Raw genomic sequence first — 21,946 nt, 5'->3', positions numbered from 1 at the left:
AAATAAGATAATAATAAACTTAAAAAAATGTGAGTAGAAATTTCGGCAGCATTTCTGTTAAAAATCGAGGGTGTGACGGAATATAAAGCATAATAAAATAACTAAACTCATCCAAGGCATCATCGCCTTTAAAATCTCGTATCACGACGGAATGATTCATCGTCGTCTCCTCAAATCATCATAACAAGCATGGATTGTGGTTCCAGGGTCAAAGCTTGAATTTTAAAAAGAATAAAACACTACAAAAACATTCAAATCTATAACTACGCGGTGGAATTATGAAAATACAATGGAGGACACAATGCCTCATACCAAAAACATATACAACCTAAAGTTTACAAAATTAAAAGAGCTACGAAGTCAAAAGACCAATGCATAACTCGTGTTATGCTTCGCACTCATCCCTCTCCCCCAATGCAATGTAGAAGAAGCTCCAATACCTGTTACTCCTATCTAGGATGATCCTGCTGCTCAACATCAAACCATAAGCCAAATGTATCATAGCAGAAATATCATAGAAAGTGATAATAAATCAAACATAAACACAAACAGATGCACATCAGTAACAAACACCAGATATAATAAGGTCAACAAAGCTAACATTATGTTATACAACTGTATAAAATGATTTTGTATAAAACAAAGCATGACTAGTAACTATCTATCATCCATCTATATTTCTTAATCTCAATTCTTATTTTCTAACCCGAACCATGTGTTCATGTGTGGAATGTATATCTTAATACTCCTCTTCTTAAAATCATAACATCTCTATAAGACACGTATAATAACAACTTAACTAAGGGCGTTAACAGACTACCTGACGCCTTATGATAAAGCATTGCCTTAAGGCGCTTGTCTACCTAAAAGTAAATGTGATCATAGTATATCTTTGGGATTCTTAACTCCCATGAGGTAACTCAACTTAGGCATAATCTTTCTATGAAGGAAAACCCTTGATGTTCGCAAGACTCACGGGGCACTTCTCACTAGCACAAACAATTTTATCAATGAAGACCTTGGGCTTTGCAAGACCTATGACTATCTCAACTATAACCTTCTATCAATGAATAAACTTTCTATCAATAAGATCCTTAGGGTTTTCGAGACCCAGCGGTAACTCAAATATACTCTTGCTATCAATGAGAACCATGGGGTTTGCAAGACCCACTGGTAACTCAAATATACTCTTGTTATCAATGAGAAACATGGGGCTTGCAAGACCTTGGGCACCTATGCACGTTTAAAGTATGATTAATAAGTCAACTTAACCTCATATAAGAGTTGTTTACTCTAACCAGAAAGTACTCTACTACCATTAGAGCGAGTTCTAGTTCGTGCTATCAATCAAATTAGCCAAAATGCGACAGTTTCAAGTGGCTACGCGACCGCGACTCGGAGCTCTACAATCCATATGCAGACAGCAAAAGCTAATAACAAACAGAACTATTCGAATATTTTGAAACAAAAATATTGGTTTTTTATGAAAAGATTAAAAGAGGTGTATAAAGAAAATTACCCATTCACTGCGTACGAAGCTTCTATCTCCTTAGTTGCTTTTCCTATAACTAGTAGTCATCAAAATTCCATGAATCATAACCTAAATGACACATATCATTATATGTGTCATCAAACCCTTAACTTAGTTACACATATACTCTTATGTGTCAAAACCCCCCTTGTTATTTCTTAATACATAACAATACCTCTTAAGACCTGTAATCGTAAATTTTATCTCATATTAAAATGTTTGTATGACTAAAATAAATATCGTAGGTAAAACAAAATTTTCTCATAATTTTACTTTATCCAACGTGACTTTAAATAAAAAAAAACCTTTAAATACGAGTTAAAATATATAATAAGACAAATTATCATTTCTAAAAATAATATCACTTGGATTAACTTAACTCGAATCCCAATTTAACTTAATTAGTTTTATTATTAAGTTGTATTAAAATAATGGTTGTTTCATTTTGCCCAACTTAAAATAATTTCGTCCCTAAAATTACAATACACATCATAAATAACTTCAGACACTTCTCAACTTAATTAGTATTATAATTAAGTTGTATCACAATAGTGGTTGTTACATTCTCCCCAACTTAAAATAATTTCGTCCTCGAAATTGAATACACACTTCTAAACATATTCATTCACAACTTACATCTTCACGTTCTCGTCGTAACTCTAATCATAACTTCGAATATACCCCAACTTTGATACAACCTTAAAATTTTAAATTCTGAATTCCTACTTTGACTCTTACGTTCTCCAACATTCTTTAACTCACCTTTACTTGCTTTAATCAATTCAAGCATTCTATATCCTCAATTTGCGAAACGGATTCCCAATTTATTTGATTTTCCTAAATGACAACAAAACTTCATTTAGCAACTCTTATAACTCCCGATTTACTTCAAAACCATAACTTTAAATCAAACATTCCGCTACTCATAACCAAATAGTTCAAACCTCAATTCATTTGTATACCTTTAACAACGTATTAAAAGATTTCTCCAAACACTTTTGCCTTTTAACCTTTAATAACATATATCTTTATTTTTGATCGTTTAACTTTACTTATTATGCGTTGACATTCACCTTTAATACATAACCCTCAATATTTTAAGTTTTCAAAACACATTTTTCTCAAATAAGTTCCATATTCTTGACATTCGATTTCATACAATTCTTAACCTTTACTTTGATCACTTAGTTCACTACTAACTCTGACAGTTTCACACAATCTCAACTCATTCAACTTTATCCTTTAATGTATCTCCCAATCACAGTTTAATAAATCATTTTAGTTTTCTTAATCACCAACTTTTTTATCACTTTAATTCATTTAGCTTCTAACAACCTTCATTTTTGTAAGTACATGCTAACCTCAACTTTTTCATCCATAAAAATCTTATAAGATCCTCAACCATCCAAATTTTAATTCCCAAAATCATTCTACAACATCATAAACTATTAGAATTTTTCCTTAAATCACAACTTTACACTCACCTCAATTACGTATAGGACTCTGAATTATTCACCACAATATATAGTTTACGACATTCTTATCAAAATCAACCTTTGTTTCTTCAACTTAACTTCCCTTTGATGAAATTCTCATCCGTATATCGTAAATAGATAATAACCCCAAATACTTTTCTACATTTCATATCCCTTAATTGATTTACAACCTTTACATGCGAATACTCCTAACTTTGATACTTCCAAAAATACTTCTTTTAAACTCTTTACATCGCATCACTTCGCCATTATAATCCTCGATAAACTTGGTCCTCAACTTCTTACACCAGTTATCCGATTATATATTAACTTTTGAAAACAAATACAAGAAAGCTTTGAATCGATTACATCTAAACTTGAAACTTTAAAATTTTTAAAACAACTTTTTTTTTAATTACACGACAAGTAAATAATCACACAAAATTCACATAAGATCAAATAGATCCTCCAATAAAGATTCAAATGAAATATTCCCAACTTAAACTTTGATATCCTTTAATACTTCTTTCACCAAACATCAATCGCCAATTTCACAATCTGAACTTTAACTTTTACCTTTTGACATGACTCTTAACTCAAAGAAAATTCACACATCGTAAGGAAACGTCAAATAATCCTTAACACGTAAACACATAACACATGTAACGCATAATCACATATGTACCTTTCGATTCTCAAAAGATACACCCTAAGACTCGACTATCGTATTCTCTCGGGTTTTTTTCAAAATCGTTTATTTTATCTTATTTGTACTCGGATATGAGGATCTGAGCACTCCTGAATAACTTCAAAGACTTAAATCTAAAACTAAGTTATCATAAAGGCTTACTCAAAAGTGATTACATCTACACTCGGCAATCATCCAAGTTTTAAAATAAGTTTTACGATTTACGCAAATCAAAGCTCTTTAAATGAACAAAATCATTTGATGCAACACATAAGCACATATAACACATATTCTTTTGTGAACCATAGAAAATAACACATACAACTCAAAATAACGCAATCTCTCGAGTTTAAAAATCATTTTCAAAATTTTGTACCCGAATATGAAGATTCGAGCACACCAGAAACAACCAAGCTCTGATACCAATTATAAAAGCCCGAATCCTAATTACCTTTAATAAAATACTTTTTCTGACACAACGGAAGACTTTTGACTAATTACTCGGGTTATTTCAACCTCAGACCAAAGGTCTAAGCAAACCAACTAGATTTTTATAAATAAATACTTTAATAAATTCAATAATTTTATAAAAATTTACACAAATGTCCTTTTTCAATCAAGTTACAAATAAATTTCTTAAATACAGTTATTGTTTACAATGAAAATCAAAAACGCAATTCATCTCAAGAGAAAAGTTTCGACCATGCTTCACTACGCTACTCTGATATCCAACTAACACTTGCAATACTCGTAAATGCACTATCCCTCAAGGGACAATTATTTAGAGTGACAACAAAAACTGTGTAGTATCAGCAACCAAGGCTGAGTAGTACACCAAACAATGAAACCTTTATAGCACCCAAAAGGGACTCCACATAGCACTTAAGACTTCACATAAGTCATAGTAGACAGTGGGAATCTGGTCAGCTACTAAGTAGAGTATAGAAACTTGCCAACAATTTTACAAGTATAGAAATATGTGCATTTTAATGAGTAATATGCAAAAATAAGTGCATGAAAAAAAAAGTAATAAGCAAGGTGTTTTATGTAATATACGAGATTCATTTTTATGTTAAATTTATATACTTAACTTCTGGTCCTTGTGCTTGAGTACCAGGGCATGATTTACTAACACTTCTGCTTGAGCGTTAGGGCGTGGAATCCAAATATTTATTAAATGAATGCAACACATATGATCTTTGTTTGATATATGTAAGGGCCTGTTAGGGTGAGGTAAACCAAAACCCCTAACTTAGTGGAAGTTGTCACTCCTCCAGTACAATGTTGCTCGAGCCACAAGCCAGGTTAAATAACCTTACTGTGTTCGCCGTATTTTACATGCCGGAAAATACGTACCACATTTTTTACATGCCAATAGCATGGTTCGACATTTCCTTACTATCAAGCCTTTTTATTATCATGTTACTGTTTTCAGATAAATACAACATTGCAATAGCGCATACAATATAAACAAAATTATAACAATTTATATATAGGTCCATAAGTCAATTCCATCTTAATACTAAGGTTTACACTACCCTTAAGACTATAACAACTTGTTTAATAAGTTTAAGCCATTTTAGCAAAGTTGTTTTTGTATCTTTGGGAATCTATGGACACATGAATAAGATTCTACAAAACATTTTGAAGAAATTCCAATTATATATTATTCTAGACATCTGTGCGGTCGTAAAGACTAGTCATATTCCTCATTCTGAACTCGAACGAAGAAGATGTGGCCAAAACATGAATTGACAGAAAACTAAAAGCTACCTTGTCGTGGGTTGTGATTTTGGCACATTTGGACAAAATCAACATCCCAATTTCGAATCAATATTCACACACAATCAAACCAACATAAAACTTAATCTAAATTCAATAAAGAACACAAAAATCCTAATCATAATCCAAGCTTAGACTTACAATTAAACTCAATCAAATACTTGATATAGTTTTGCTTAAATAATTTTGATCAAACATTGCAATCAAAATCACAACATTATGATATAACTTGATCAAAGCTCCCATTTGGATTTTATATCAAGTTATTTCACACCTTTTAAATACTTTAAAATTACCCAATTAATTTCCATATATAGCTCTTGATCCTAAATTACTAATCCCGTAATGGTGTTACGACACCTTTTACTAAAACAGGCATAACTCACTCGTACGAAAACTAAATTGGACGATTCAAGTTGTTATGCGACTGCGACTCGGAGCTCTACAATCCATATGCAGACAACAAAGCTAATAACTAACAGAACTGTTCGAATATTTTGAAACAGAAATATCAATAAAGAAAATTACCCATTCACTGCGTACGAACCTTTTATCTCCATAGTTTGCTTTTCCTATAACGATTAGTAATCAAAATTCAATGAATCATAACCTAAATGACACACATCATTATATGGGTCATCAAACCCCCCCTTCTCACTTCTTAATACATAACAATACCACTTAAGACCTGTATCGTAAATTTTATCTCATATTAAAATGTCCGTAGGACTAAAATAAATATCGTAGGTAAAATAAAATTTTTCTCATAATTTTACTTTATTCAAACGTAACTTTATAAAAAAAAATCTTTAAATACGAGTCAAAATATATAATAAGACAAATTATCATTTCTAAAAATAATATTACTCGGATTAACTTAACTCGAATCTCAATTTAACTTAATTAGTTTTATTATTAAGTTGTATTAAAATAATGGTTGTTTCATTCCCCCCAAACATAAAATAATTTCGTCTCAAAATTACAATACACATCATAAATAACTTCAGACACTTACCAACTTAATTAGTACTATAATTAAGCTGTATAACAATAGTGGCTGTTACAAAAATGACGGGGTGTTACTCTAACTCCCAAACAAATCAAGGATGTTAGGGATATTGGATTTGAAGGATTGCTCAAGACGAGGCCTTTGGTTTATATTGTAGTTTTGGGAACAATATATACAAAAGTTTTAGTTTATATTTTAATACCCATTACTGTTTGTAGTTCAATACTTCTTAAGTATTAAATTAATAAGTTGATATATTTGACTACTGTTATTGAAATAGGAAAAAGTGGTATCATAATACCACATAATTGATATTAAAGGCTATAACCTCAAATATATGTTGTTATAACACAAAATATATTATGATATAACCCCTAACATATGTTGTTATAACTCCAAACATATTATGTTATAATCCGAAATATATTATGTTATAACCTCAAATATATTATGGTATAAGCCCAAATATATGTTGTTATAACCCCAAATATATTATGTTATAACTACAAATATATCATGTTATAACTCTAAATATATTATATTATAACCCCAAATATATCATGTTACTACACAATGTTATACTCGCAACTATATCAACCTATGTAAATGTTCACAGTTATAATACCAATTATCTTTGGTTATATCCCCAAATATATGATTTATAACCACAATTGCTTTTATTACCCTTCTCCAAAAATGAACCATTATTATCTTCTTCAATGTTACTGTTTTCCACCATTAATAAACCTTAATTCAAAAAAAAAAAACATAAGAACCACAATTGTTTTAATTAGTTCTCCAAATATCAGACATTATTGTCTTCTTCAACATCACTGTTTTTCCACCATTGATGAAACTTAAATTTTTTTTTAAATCACAATCGAATTCAAGTATAAATTCTTTCATTGTTAGACTATCTTAAGGTTGTAGAAGGAGGGTGTAGTTGAATATTGTGAAAAGGAGATGAAAAACTAATATCTTCATGATCAAGGCTGTTTATTGCTTGAAGAAGAAGCAGTTAATGATTAGACTCTTCATATCCCAAAAAAAAAAGATACACGCACATGTTATGAAGAAGCAACAGTTCTTTTTAAAAAGAATTAATATTAAAAAGGAGATATAGAGGCGTCATTACAAAAAATAGTCTATCAAAAGAGGAACTGATGTCTAAGATTCTCTCCTTAGTAAAATATTCATTCTCGAAACATAACAAGGTAATCGAGGTAGAGTAGACTAACGTACAAGTGTATAACGTTATAAAAGTCCATACGCTACCGAAACAAATATCTTCCTTTTCTTTTTCCCTTTCCTTTTCCATTCCAATTTTTCATATTTAAAATATTTTGCTACATTCAAACGCTCCCCCGTCTCCACGCAAATCAAAATTTTCTGCTTTTTCATTCTCCTTTTCCTGTTGACAAAATCTTCGTCGAGATTCGCACATTCCTTTTAGCTTCTTCCTCCTAATCAAAGGCGTCAGAGTTCAATATCGCTGCCGTCGACGCCGCCATGGATGAAAACTCAAAGATCGTCGATGGTGGCGTAGCCAAAACCGCCGCTGAAGAAGAATCATTAGCAACAAACCCTAATCCTATCCCCGATGTTATTACTTCCAATTCTGACTCATCCGTCGACGATGGAGGCGCTAATCCCCTCACGGCCGCCAATGATGAGTCGGAAGTTGTTGCGCGCTCTCGACAATCTTCAAGAACTCCTTTCGCCAATCTCAGTCAGGCTGATGCTGACCTCGCGCTTGCTCGTACATTACAGGAGCAGGTAATTTGTAAGTTGTATTATGTTGTTTTCAGTTTTTACTGGTTGAATTAGTGTTTTAACTCTTGTTTCTTTATTTGTACTTGACATAATTAAATAAGAACTAAGTCAAAATTAGTCCAATAGTTATCCTTAAGCAAGGGTTTTAAACTGGATTTAGAGGTTTATTCTTGTTATTAAGCCAAATCTTGCAGTAAGACCACTGTTCAAAATGCCCTGATAACCTGCATAATCAATAAAGGTTAGGAGGGCCGGAATGATTTTCCGGGGACCTACTCCAATGCCAAGTCAGTGTTTGAATGATATAATTTGCCTAATAAGTCCTTCGAAGTGCACAGTGGCAACAAGGTGGACTATTGCGTAGGGCTTTTTAGCGTTAGGCTTTGTATGTATTTAACGAGTAAGACCTTGTATCATTCAATAAATGTTCTTAAGGATTTTTAATTGTCTTTTGAAGATCAATGGAATTTAATGAATTTAATTGTGTTTTGAAGATCAATGGAATTTAATTGTTCTTATGCTTGAGTAAAATTTTCCCCTTTGGAGAAAATTAGTTACCTTATTTATGGCTTAAAATGGAGTACTTATAGCCAGTCATTGGGCTATCATAGAATGTCCCAAGTACCTCAGCAGATGTCTTCAACAATCCCAAAAATACCGCCTTATTCGGATTACACATCTGCTGACGTGTCAAAATGTTATTGGTCTCTCGACGGTGAATTCAATGCTCAATTAGAGTTACCCTCCTTAGTGTCTGACACAGGTCTCACTAATAAAAAATAACCTTTTGGCACCACTTGAGTGACCTATGTACTCTAGATGTACTTATGAGACAATATTAATTAATGCACTATCCTTTTGTCTCTCTTAAATTACCCTCTCAGTTAAGTAATTATTTTTACTCGCGGAATCTGGCTCCAAATTATGTACCCTGAATGATCAATCAATTACTTCCTCTTGGATTATTTTATCTCAGAATTAGGGACCCTGATCTGGACACATACAACTCTTTTTTTTTTGGGTTGAAATAGTTGTACAACTTTCGCAGTGATGAATTTGCAGTAGTATGAGTTGTTTTTGCTATACTGTTAGAATGTAAGCTAGAAAGTTTAGGTTAATTACCGATGTTTTTTGTACTAAATGAATAGCAAAATAAAGACGATTTTTCTTGTAGTAACCTATGTGGATAATTTTTTTATTTATGGAGGATTTTGCAACATAATGAAAACTGGAATAAGTAAAATTCAATTCAAACAAAGTGTTTTTTGTTATGTTCTTTTGAGCAGGAACGGGCATACATGATGCTAAGCATGAATGGAGGTGGCACGGGGTTTGGAAGATGGGAGACTGGAATTTATATTCATGACGATGAAGATGATGATTTTGGTGATTCACATGAGCATGAATCAATTGAAGATGATGAAGATGAAGAGGATGGTGAAGAGGATGAGGATGAAGAGGAAGAAAATGAAGACAATGCTGAAAATTATGAGGATGAGAATGCTGATGAAGATGCGTTTGACGTTCATGCTCATGATGATTTGGGAGATAGTGATACATATAATGTTGAACTTGATCCGAGTTCATTTCCTGATGATGAGGCCTATGCGAGGGCTTTACAGGATGCTGAAGAAAGGGAAATGGCCGCTAGATTGTTGGCAATGGCTGGTATAACTGAACGTAAGTGTGTACATACATGGTCTCAAGAATATTTATTATGCATAGTCTCAACAAAGGCTTTATCGTCCCTATTTAATTGTTGTAGGAGAAATAGTTGATATGGGGGATCATGGAGGTCATTCCCAGGTATTGCTACTCTTGTCAATGTTGTTTTCATGGTTAACTAGTGTTCGTATATATTTTCATCTTTATCATACATTACAAAAGATACAATGTCGATCTTTAATCAAAAAATTATTGTCATTATTGTTCTCCTTAATCTAAATGAGTAAACAACTTGTGCAACTTTAATGTTCTAGCTAATGTTTGATTATGAAGGCTTTGATGTACTTTTGCTTGTTTGTTTGGTATGCAAGATTTTTCTAAATAGTTCAACCTTATTCTTTGCATGAGAGAAATGAAATGTATTTCTTTATTTGTATCTAATTACATGAGATAATATGGTATAGCTCCTAATTAAGGTCCAAACAATCGGTATCCATTGTTGTACTAGCACAATCATTGATTCATGTCTATGGCATTTTTTTTTCAAATTCAAAAGCATGTTGTTATAATGGCAAACCTTGTATCTCAACTTCATGGATTGAGTCTCTTTTTATAGCGGAGAATGGATAAGGCATGAGCATAGTGCAAAGCCTTTGAGGTCACAATTTTTTCTCTAATGTGTCACAAAATTAATTACTTTGGGCTTGAGCCTTGTATTACTTTGCTTTTTTTTTTTTTTATACATCACATTGTGCCCCTCACAAGTAATAAGGATCCCGTTGGGTTGAATGTACCTAGCTTTAACCAGTGAAATTGTAAAGACTAGTCTTCACTTTTAGGTTTTACACGTGCAAAGATGGTTTTGTTCCATCTTGCCCTACAAGCTTAGTGGCAACTGACCCGCCTTGTGGTTTAGAGTATACTGAATATAGATTTTGGTTGAGTCAGATTTTTGGTTTATTATGTTGTAATGGAAGTGGCAAATGGATTAACGACGTGCCACTTTATGAGAAAGAAACAATTCCTTCAATTATACCTCATACTTGTTCTTCTCTATAGATTTGTAATATAATTGCTCGATTCTGTAAGCAATAAGAACCCTGGGAAAGCCAGGTCAAAGCGAACGTTAGGCACTTTATTTGGTCATTTAGCACAATTACAAATTTATAGTGAACTAAGTAACACATATGTTGGTGTATTTTCCTGAATTCATCGTCCAAAAATATAGTATTATATATATTTTGTACTTGAACTTCTTTTTTAGAAGTATTTTCCTTTTTCCAACTTGCCAATGTCAAGAATAAACCAACACTTCAACTCTTTAGTTTTACCATGTTTTTGATATTAATTAGATACCGTATTAGGTTTAAGCGTAAAACACTTATAATGTTATACTTCCCATGGGGAACAAAATAGAAATACCCTCATGTTCGATTAACAGACAGCTAAAGCGCACAAAACTTGTTCACGAAAGGCTAATAACCATTGCATCAAGATCTTAAAATATTCCTCCATTGTTGCAAATCTTTTTGAAGTAGATTACTTATCTCCCCTTAATGACTCACTAATGAATAAGATATCCTCAACCATTTTCCCAAAGGGGCTCCTTAGTTAATTTCAAAGTTGATCTCTTTGGAGCAAATATCTAATGCAAGCTTGAATCATGTGAGAATCCAATTGCCATCATCTTATAAATATTTCTTACTTCCTTCGTGTTGTATACTTTTTCCAACTCCTAAAACTATGAAGCTACATTGTGCACCATGTTTGGACCTTCAAGACCATCCAATCTTGATTGTATTGTGAAATTTCGTGGACCCTTCGCATAGTAGCTAATATATGATCAAACAATAAGCACTCACCCTCCTACCCTCAATGCTAAGATTCACTCCCTTAGATCTAGGTTGATTCTTGCTAAGTTAAGACTCTTGCTTTACTCACAACAGAATAATCCAGGATATGAGATACAATCTTGTACTGTTCCTTGAAAGACAACACTTTCTGAAATGCCGTAAGGCTTTTTTTAATTAAAATCAAGATCAAAACTATACAAGGGTTAGGAGGCTGTATTTATAAGCTTTTAAGCACAAAAACTAACTTGATCTAACAGCCTGGATTCAATGATTTGGCAATCCAGCTAGATCTTCTAACCAACTGCATAACTTAGCTACTTACAAACTAATTAAAAGCATGCATAAAACTAAATAAGGGCCTGAGGCACGTGATCCATGAAGCACAAAAGCCCGCTCTTGAACATACACGTAGTAGGCCGTTGCTGATTTTCTAGAGCTGTCAGTGTATTCTTTATCACGTGCTTTTTTTGAAATCTTTGAAGGTAGTCTGTCTGGATGGTTAAGAGCTGTCAGTGTAGAGTTTTGTGGTTGTTGTTTAAGGTGGTGTGTTGTGTTAGCTTTTACAAATGTGTTGAGTTGAAGGAACTCCTGGTTTGAAGTGGGAGATGGTTCATTTACTGGTCCAAATGTACAACTGTATACTAAACCAATTGAATTTGGTTCAAGCTCTCCATTAAAAAAATTGAATACAATTCCGATTCTTTAGTGTAAAAATCACCGATGTAAAAAATGTGGCTGCAACCCTGTATCCTTCTGGTAGGTCTATGGTGTATGCATTGTATCCCTGCTTAGCCAAGATTTTGAAAGATCCATGTGCTCTAGGCATTATTTTGTTTGTTCTCTTTTTTGGGAATCTTTCCTTACACAGATCCAAATTAAATCTCCCACCTTGAAATTCTTTCTTTCCTTGGCTTGTATCTGCTCTTAGCTTGTATGTTTATTTGTACTTGTGAATTTTGATCAATGCTTGAACTTGGTTTGTAGCATCCATATGCAGCTAATCAGTTTTTGGCAAATTAATCAAAACAAAGAGTAGTAAGGGATTAACACCATATGCACATTAAAAGGAGATAACTTACTAGTTAAGCCGAGACTTGTTATAAGGAAATTTAGCATGGCATAGTTTCTTAATTCTTATCATAGTCCTTGGTGTTCTTTGTAGTTGGTGTCCTTAGAATGGTTTCTAATGTTAGTTGATCTATTTGTTTGTGGATAATATGATGTGTTGAACATAAATTTTATGCCGAGAAATCTCCATAAGGTTTCCCAAAAAGAGCTTAGAAATTTTGTGTCCATATCACTAACTATACTTCTAGGAATACCATACAACCTTACTACTCTAGAGAAGTATAAATGAGCTATATGCGTCCTAAGGCGATAATGAAGTCCATACTCACATATTCTCATGGCCTTTCACCTAGAGGCTTATATTCCCCCTTGTGAAAAGTCTATTTAGCTTTCAGAAATGCTTCACACTTAAGGATGTACTTTCTTATCGTACCTAACATTTTTGGCTAGAAGTCTTGTGCAAGCATGTTTAAGGTCTTTTGTATGCCAAAGTGTTCACCTAGTGTGCCATCATGCACTTCTTTGATCGGTCTTTAGGATACACAATTTGTTTTTTTAGAAAAGACATCCTTCCGAATTATGGAAAGGTCCTTTTGGTTCCTTTTTATTGTATCTCATTTTAGAGTTAGTAACATAGAAGTCCTTAATCATTTCAAAACTTAGTATTTTGGATTCAAGAAAGGCTAGGATGTAGTTTCTTCTACCTAGGGCATCTGGTATCATTCACTTGTGCCTCTTTATACTTAGAGGAGAAGTTGAAGTACTGCAAGTCTACAAAAATTCCACCCACTTACCATGTCTAGCATTTAGTTTATTATGTCCGTAATTGTGTCTCAACAATTCTTGGACTGAGTATAAAATGTATGATGAAAGGCTGAACCTTAAGATAATGAGACTAGTTCTTTAATGCCCTTACCATTGCGTAAATTCCTTATCATAGGTAGAGTAATACAAGCTGCTGCCACTTAGTGTTTTGGTATCACTCTCAAACTTAAAATGTTAAGTGAAATAGGGCTTGTGCACATTTTCCTTTTAATTAGCTCAAAGGCTTGTTATGCTTCTAAGGTCCATTCAAAATTACCTGATTCAGTCAATTGTGCCACAATGGTACTACATTTTATTATGAATGTCGTTTAGAAAGAAGCTTATCCATTAAAGGATCTAACTTGAGTGATACTAGTGGGGATTAGCCAAGAAGCAATTGCCTCAATTTTGGAAAGATCATCCTTCACCCCATACTAGGGGAATTAGCTTCTTGCAAAACAATAAAAGGAAAGAACATTTCTCTAGTTTTCCATACATTTGTTTTTGTTTTAGTGTCATGTGTAAAAACAAGGCTGCATTATATTGACTGGGTTGTAAAGTTTTTCAAAACAATCGAACCAAATTTTCCGTGTTGTAAAGGTGTAAAAAATCGCGTTTTGGGCTGTATAAAGGGATATCTTATCATTCGACTAATATTTAACCACATCACTCCCTTTCTTCCATCACCATTTCGTTATAGCAATTGCATTTTACACTATGGTTAGTACCTTATATAGTTGTTTGTGATGGTTTAGTTCTCGTAAGGCCTTACTATAAACAAAAATATCTTCTAAATATACTACTATAAATTTGACTGGGTAGGGTCTAAGGACTTCATTCATTAGCCCCTTAAAGGTATTAGGGGCACTAGTCAAATTCATATAACCCATACTTAGTTTTGAAAGTTGTTTTCCACTCATCACCCACTTTCATTCTAATTTGATGATATCCACTTCATAGGTCTATCTTACTAAACCAGCTAGCACCAACAATTTCATCCAATAAGCTATCTAATCTAGGTAAAGGGAACCCGCATGTGATGTTATTTCACTTCTACTCTCAATGCACATCTTCCATGTGTCATCCCTCTTTGGTACTAGCAAAGTAGGAACTGCACAAGGGCTTAAGCTTTCCCTAAAATACCCTATGGCTATTACCTCCTCCACCGATCCTTGTAATTCCTTGGTTTTACTAGGATTGGTCCTATATTCTGGTTTGTTTGCTAAGAGTTCTCGTGGTATAAGATCAGTATGGTGTTCCTAACCGTTATAGAAGATAGTCTCCTAGGTGAGTCTTCAGGAAATACATCATGAAATTCACTCATAAGGGATGGAAAGATGGATTGATAAGTTTAGTTCTTTAATTTCCATAGTAAACATAACCAACATTTCTCTATGAGCCTTTACTTCCCTATCACACGCTAAAGGCTTGCTTTTAGAAGGTGATATTACTTTGTTAGGGGGTAAGGGTAATAGATTTTTAGTTTGCCTTTATTTTTTAAAGAATAGATGTTAGAGAAACTATCATTTATAGTTTTCTTGTTATCTTGGCAGGCGTGCCTACTAAAACCTGGCAAACATCTATTTTTGGAACATCACAAAGTACCTTGTCCTTGTAAGATCCAAAACGAATACTAAAACTTACTAGACATTGTCTCTTGATTGGATCTACAACTTTATATCTAGCCATCTTAGCTTATAGGGGTAAGGATGGGGATTTGTGTTTAGACCCAATTTTTTTTACTAATTCCTTTGTAACACAGTTGGATTCACTACCACCATCTATTATCAAATCACACAATTTGTTCCCTGTCCTGTGGTTTGTTTGGAAAATAATTTCTCTTTGGTTTGAATTCTTGACTTAGGGGACAATATGAAAATTTCTTCAGATTAATAGGTTGTGTAGTTCCTCATCAGGGTAGATTTTCTCTGTATTACTTTCCCCATCACTATCTTGTTAGGGTGATTACAACCATATTGTTGGCCGTAGTTGTGTGTTAGGGTGATTACAACCATATTTAAGGCTAGTTGTTCTATTAGGATGGTCAAACTTGTAAGTCTTTCTTCTACATCCATGTTTGATTAATGTACAGAAGGTTAGCAACAACAATTTTAGCACATTGATTAAAATTGAATTCAAGGACTAAGTTCTGGATGCCTTCCAAACTACCCACAAATTAAAGCAATTTTTTTCGGTTTTAGAGTTGTAAATCTATTGAAAATGGAGTTTCAAACATTCAAATGTGGGAAACAGAGAAAGAGCTTTACTTGCCAATTTGCAGAAATACCACTGGGACAAGATTTTGTTTATTAGAATCTAAAACATACTTGACCCATGATTTATTAGCCACAAGTTACTTGACAGTTGTCAACCTCTGATCAAATTTGTTAAAATTGGGATTCTACTTAGAATCGTTCACACCTGTAGAATCGAAACGGTAGAATTGAATCGTAGGATCGTAAGATTCTACAATAAACATAGATTTGCCATTTTGTCATGATCATTCATCTCAAAAATTTAAGTTTATTAATAAAGTTCCATTCATTTCATTTTTAAGAATAGGAAAATATTTAATAACTTTCATATCATTTTTAAGAATAGGAAAATATTAATAATTAGTTCGAATCTTCATACCAATGAAGAAATTTATTTCTTAAAAATTATGATGATGGATCGTTAAATGGTAAAAAAATTAATGAAAGATGTTACAAAAGAAAAATTAATAAAAATTAAGAATAAATTTGTAGAATTGAATCGTTAAATCGTAGAATCGTGTTATGATTTTACCTTTACTAATTTTATTTTAATTCGAATCGTAAGATTCTATTAACTTACGATTCTACCTACGATTGAATCGCTCACTTGTTTTTGGATCGTAAAATTGTATAATCGTAGATCAGATTGTGAAAATAAGAATGCTTTTGATTGATGACTAGATTGCTTTGAGTAGTATTAGTCTATTTGGTTTAGAGTCTTCATAGCTTTCGTACCATTTATACATGTATTGTAGAATTTTTTGGGCCCTTAACACAGTACCTAAGATATGATCAAAATTTAGAATCCTTGATCTTGGGTAGAACTTTAATTGGCTTCGCTTACCAATAAGCTCGCTCCCTTTTACCCTCATTGCTAAGGCTCACTTCCTTATATCTTGATGAACTCTTTCTAAGTTAGACTCTTCCTTCACTCAAAACAAAATAATCCAGGTTAGGAGAAACATGTATTTCCCATGAAACACAACACATTCTGAAATCCCTCATGACTTTCTTATTAAAATTAAAATCAAAATTATACAATGGGCTAGGACGCTGTATATATAAGCTCAAAAGTGCGAAATAAGCGGAACTAACTTGATCTAAGTCATCTCAGTCCATAGTGTAATATAATGGCCAGGATCGCGATAACAGAACGTTAATGCGGTAACGAGAGTGATGCGGTTATTTTAACGCCTAAATATCGGTTGACACTATAAGATGTCCCTCAATTCGGCCCTAAATGCGTTTTTTTTTACACCTTTACAACACGGGAAATATTGGTTCGTTTATTTTGATAACCTTTACAACGCGGCCGATGCGATGCGATGCGGCTTTGTTTTTACACTATGCATCTCACTGCCTGGGTTTGATGATTAGGCAATCCTGGTAAATCTGCGTAACTAATTGCAACTACTCGCAAACTAAAATAAAGCACGGGTAAAACTAAATAAGGGCCTGAGGCACATGGTCCATGACAAATAGAAACTTTCTCTTGAGATTTTTCAAGCTCTTGTGATGTTGGCTGATGTCTCGTGCTTTCTTGGAGAGTTGGAGTCTTACCCGACAGCTCATCTGAATGGTTAAAATAGGTTGTCCATCCTGGTGTTTTGGGGTCTTTTGGATCAGCTGGTGAGTTTTGTTTTTCTTGTTCCAGGTGGTGTTGAACTCATGTTTTCATAGGTGCTGCCCTCTTTATAATAATAAGTTGAGTTTTAAAGGACTCCAAGTTTGAAGTGGGAGACAGTTTGTCCCGCTGTATTGGCTATTGACTGAACCAATTGGATTTGGTTCAACTTGTATGGTGGAAGCTTTTTTGGCGGATTAGGGACAAAAATGCCAAAACTATAATTCCAATTATATGAGGCATGTTACATGAAACAAAAATATTAATATGGGACGTTGTTGCTTACAATAGACTTAAGACTAAAAATATGTTATGATATCTACAACTAAAAATTTCAATTCTTGTAATTATCTACATATAATCCTTTAACCAAGACTGGACGTCTAAACCTATCCTAGTGGTGCAAGAAAATTGAAATTACATCAAGTTTTACATATAGTAAACCTAGTTCATCCAAATCAATATCATCAATTTCACAGGGTTTGTATTACGTTTGGCATCCTCTAGTGGGTCTTTTATTTCTGGATTGGAATGTTATTTGAAAAGAAGAGTGGGGAAGATGTTGGCAGTTGAGGGTTCAAGAATGGAATGGCCAGCTAACCACTTCTCAGACTGATGATAGGCAGCCAAGGAAACTTAGCGAAGTTTATGAGGATTGCTATTGGTGCTAATTACAAAACAAAAAAATTTTTTCACTTAGTATGTCGCTAAATGGAGCTATAGGAATTAGGAAGTGAAGCAGTGTGGGTTGGCACTTGGCAGACTTGGTGTTGGTTTTTGTCTAAGTACTAAGTGGGTGTATGTGGGTCATTGGTGTTGATTGATGATAGAAGAATGGGGCTGGTGGAGTATGCTAATGTTGGGTTTATTTTGTGGGATATTGATGGTATTAAACATAGGATGGAAGTTGTTATGGTTAGAGATTTCATGATGCTAAATCGAATAACTGAGATTCTAGCACACTGCTTTTGGTGGTTTGCTTGAAAGTCCAACAGGACCTAATAGCAATGTTACTTGCTCATGTAGTGGGGTTCTGGGGATTTGGGGTACATAGTCATATACTTGTTTTGGAGGGAAGAACGACATCCAGTGGCTTCGATGACTGCATTGTTTGACTGCGGTAAGCAACAAAGGGTTTGTGGTAAAGATCGAATTAGGAGATTATAAATCTTGTATTCCTATTCTATTGACTACAGAATGCCTTTGCACTTCTAGGTTTATTATAAGCTGGAACTTTTAGCTAATTTTCTCTAGGTCTGATGTGCATTGTTTGACTGTGATAAGCAAGAAATGTTGTGGTAATGGTTAAATTGGGAGATTGTTTATCCAGTATGCCTATTGTACCATGTATGAAATCACTTTGCACTTCTAGATTTATTATAGCTGGAGCTTTGAGCTGACATTCTCCATGTGTAATGTGCATATTGAAGGTGATTTATAGATATTGGGAAGGTATCTTACTTTCTCTTGCTATTTCACACCTACATATCATTGAAACATTACGAGTGAGTTCGAGCTGTTTGCCCGAGTGTTATTTAGACTTCTCATTTTGCATGCCTGCTTTTTCTCTGTTTGTCAGAAATGACTGAGCTAGAACATTTTGTCTCTTGAGGACTTATACCCAATTTTACTTTTGTGAGCAAAAAGTGAAGAGTTGTGTTGCTTTCTTCTTTTGATTGGACTGCCATTGGGTTTTCACAGTGCGCAGGTACTTAACACAGGCAAATTGCAGAATTATTCATTCCTTATTGGTTTGTGCGTATTGTTAATTGAATATGGTCTGTGAAATTAGGCTTAACTTATTCTTATGGCTGTTGGTTAGGTTATGCCTATTGATAGCATAGAAGCCTCTTTGTGGTGTCTAGTCGATTGGCAATTTAGAATGCAAAGCTGCGCCTTCATTAGCACTTGAAGCTGCAAGGATGCAACCTTTGTTGTCTTGGTCTATTATCTCATTTCATTATTTGTTGCCTTTGTGTATTTAGTTTCATTCTCGGTGGATTCAACTAATTATAGCTCTTTGATTCTAGATTATGATGAGCTATAATCAATTAACTCGTAATTAGGACACATTTCATTTATGTGAAGTTGTAGATGATGCTTTGCTTTCAAGGATTAAGCACCCTGCTTAGTTGAGACTCTTCAACCTTGGTGGGATCTAACATTGGAACAATGAAATATTGTATATTCATATTCTTGTTCCTAAGATAGCAATACATGTTTAATGGCATTGGGTGTGATAGAGTATGTATTCAGTTTCTTTGTCCTAGGATAGTCTTGCATCTTGCTCCATGCAATTTATCTTTGGTGTGCCCTCTAGTCACTCTTTCCCAGGCTGTAACCTGTATTTAAAAACTTCTTGACTTGAACAAACCAGATTAAAAGCCTTTTCCTTGTGCTGTCCTTTTTTGTGACCTGTCCACCGAGAAACCGGCAAAAAGGAACAGGGGAAGGATTAAGAAAATAATGGTGATTAGTGCTAACAGAAAAATTTTTCCATGGTGCAAACTAGTGTAACATGATTCGCTTACTCTACCTCAAATCATGATTGGGTTCGATAGTCCCCAACTAGGATTCGTTCATGATTCAAGATTTGAATTTGTGAAATTAACGATTGAGTCATACATGTCAGAAAATAAATCAAATAGAAGAGAAGCAAAAAGAAAAAGAAAGGAGGAGTAGAAGAAAGAGTTTAGACAGAGAAGAAGAAAGGATGGAAAAGAAGACAAAGGCCACGTGATGAAAAAGAAAGTAAGGAAAGAAGGCAGTAGATTTTTGGGGTTTTGGAAAAAGATTGGAAAAAAGAGTTAACATGCGGGGCCACCTTTTAATAAAAATTTTAACGAATCAAATAATACGAATCACGAACTTAAAAATCGGTTCAAACAACACAACCGAATCAACATGAAATTATTCACCTAACAAATCACTAACTCGAATATGAACCAACGCGAACCGCAAATCATGTGAAAATGGTGCAAACCATAGTTACATGGAACGTGGAACCTAACCACGTTCCGCGCTCCGGGAACGTTCGTCCCCAATCACCACGAAATGCGACCAAAATCGCTCAAGGTGACGTCCCGGTTTAAAAGACCTTTTTTAAAAGGTATTTTGGTCTTCATTTATAGAATACTGAAAAAAGAAGGTAGAAAAAAAGAGATGGAACCTAGAAATCTAAAAAAATTCCACTTGAAAATAATTTGTTAAAGAAAATAATCATAATATTATAGTTTTGTTTTCAAATCTATATTTTATAAATAATGTATCTCATACCCAATCGTTCCCGAGTCAATCTAGGTTGCGTTCCGTGCTCCCATTCCCGTTCCCAGTTCCAAACCGAATGTCATCCCAGGTAACAATGGTGTAAACATAGCCTATAACTGGGGAAAGAGTGGACATGAGGGGCCACTTTTTCTGTGCAAGGCTGGCACACATGTTTGTATAATTGTATGTTGCTTTGAACTGTATTGTGTTTTTTATGCTGCATTTGACTTGTATTGTGTTACTTTATGACGCATTTGACTTTGGTATGTAAAATATCGATATATCTTAGCTTCAAGCTGTTACTTAGTGAATTTTTTCTGTAATTACTCGATGCCATGTTTGGAACAATGATTTCATTTGCAAATCCGGAATTAGCTCAAATTATTATTTGGCAAATTTTGAAAATTTGAAATTTGGATTTGAATCAATTCCACAATTGTTTGTAAAGTACTTTAAGATGAGAATTTGAGAATCACTTCCCTAACCTTGTCATTCTCAAAATTTTCATTTATAATTTCATGATTTAAATCCATAATTTAAAATGAAATACTTGTTCCCAAACAAAACATAATGTCAAACTAATGTTTCTAATTGTCCTCTGGTATGTGCTTTCAATTGGTGCAGGATACATGGGAAGAGGTTGATCCTGATGAGCTTTCTTATGAGGTAAATTTGATCCTGTCTTCTCCAATTACCATTGGAGGTTGAATTTTACCTAATGGAACTGATTATTGTTGACAGGAATTGATAGCTTTGGGTGAAATAGTTGGTACAGAGAGTAGAGGTTTATCAGCTGATACGATTGCATCGTTACCCTCAACAAATTATAAATCCTTAAAGACCCAAGACTCAGAGACTGATTCGTAAGTTGAATACTGGTAGTTCTTTTCATAGATCTTTATCATAAGTTAATGTTATTTCTTTGCTGCTGTCGCAGTTGTGTCATTTGCCGATTAGATTTCGAGGATGGTGATCCGCTCACCACTCTCCCTTGTAAGCATGCTTACCATTCAGATTGCATCAATAATTGGTTGCAAATAAACAAGGTGAGGAAGCAACGTGTGGATTTGTACTGTTATTTAGTATGAAATGGTATTCCTATATTCTACTTGTTTATTTTATTCAAATTTCATGGTTAGAGTGGAATGGTTT

General features: G+C 33.8%; 1 protein-coding gene across 1 annotated transcript in view; it reads left to right on the top strand.

The window, feature by feature from the left end:
- Positions 1-7,771: 7,771 nt before the first annotated feature.
- LOC130805021 (E3 ubiquitin ligase BIG BROTHER-related-like) overlaps positions 7,772-21,946 on the top strand; it is a 15,722-nt gene continuing 1,547 nt past the window's right edge. Inside the window, exons 1-6 of the mRNA XM_057669619.1 lie at positions 7,772-8,261; positions 9,545-9,938; positions 10,024-10,064; positions 21,419-21,460; positions 21,536-21,657; positions 21,732-21,840. Coding sequence (XP_057525602.1) covers positions 7,995-8,261; positions 9,545-9,938; positions 10,024-10,064; positions 21,419-21,460; positions 21,536-21,657; positions 21,732-21,840 — 975 coding nt within the window. The 5' untranslated portion in view covers positions 7,772-7,994. The remainder of the gene's footprint in view (positions 8,262-9,544; positions 9,939-10,023; positions 10,065-21,418; positions 21,461-21,535; positions 21,658-21,731; positions 21,841-21,946) is intronic.

The sequence above is a fragment of the Amaranthus tricolor genome, chromosome 2 (genome assembly GCF_026212465.1).
Source record: "Amaranthus tricolor cultivar Red isolate AtriRed21 chromosome 2, ASM2621246v1, whole genome shotgun sequence".
NCBI classification, from domain to species: domain Eukaryota; kingdom Viridiplantae; phylum Streptophyta; class Magnoliopsida; order Caryophyllales; family Amaranthaceae; genus Amaranthus; species Amaranthus tricolor.
Note: the sequence above shows the minus strand (reverse complement) of the source record. Positions and strands in the feature narration are given on the sequence as shown.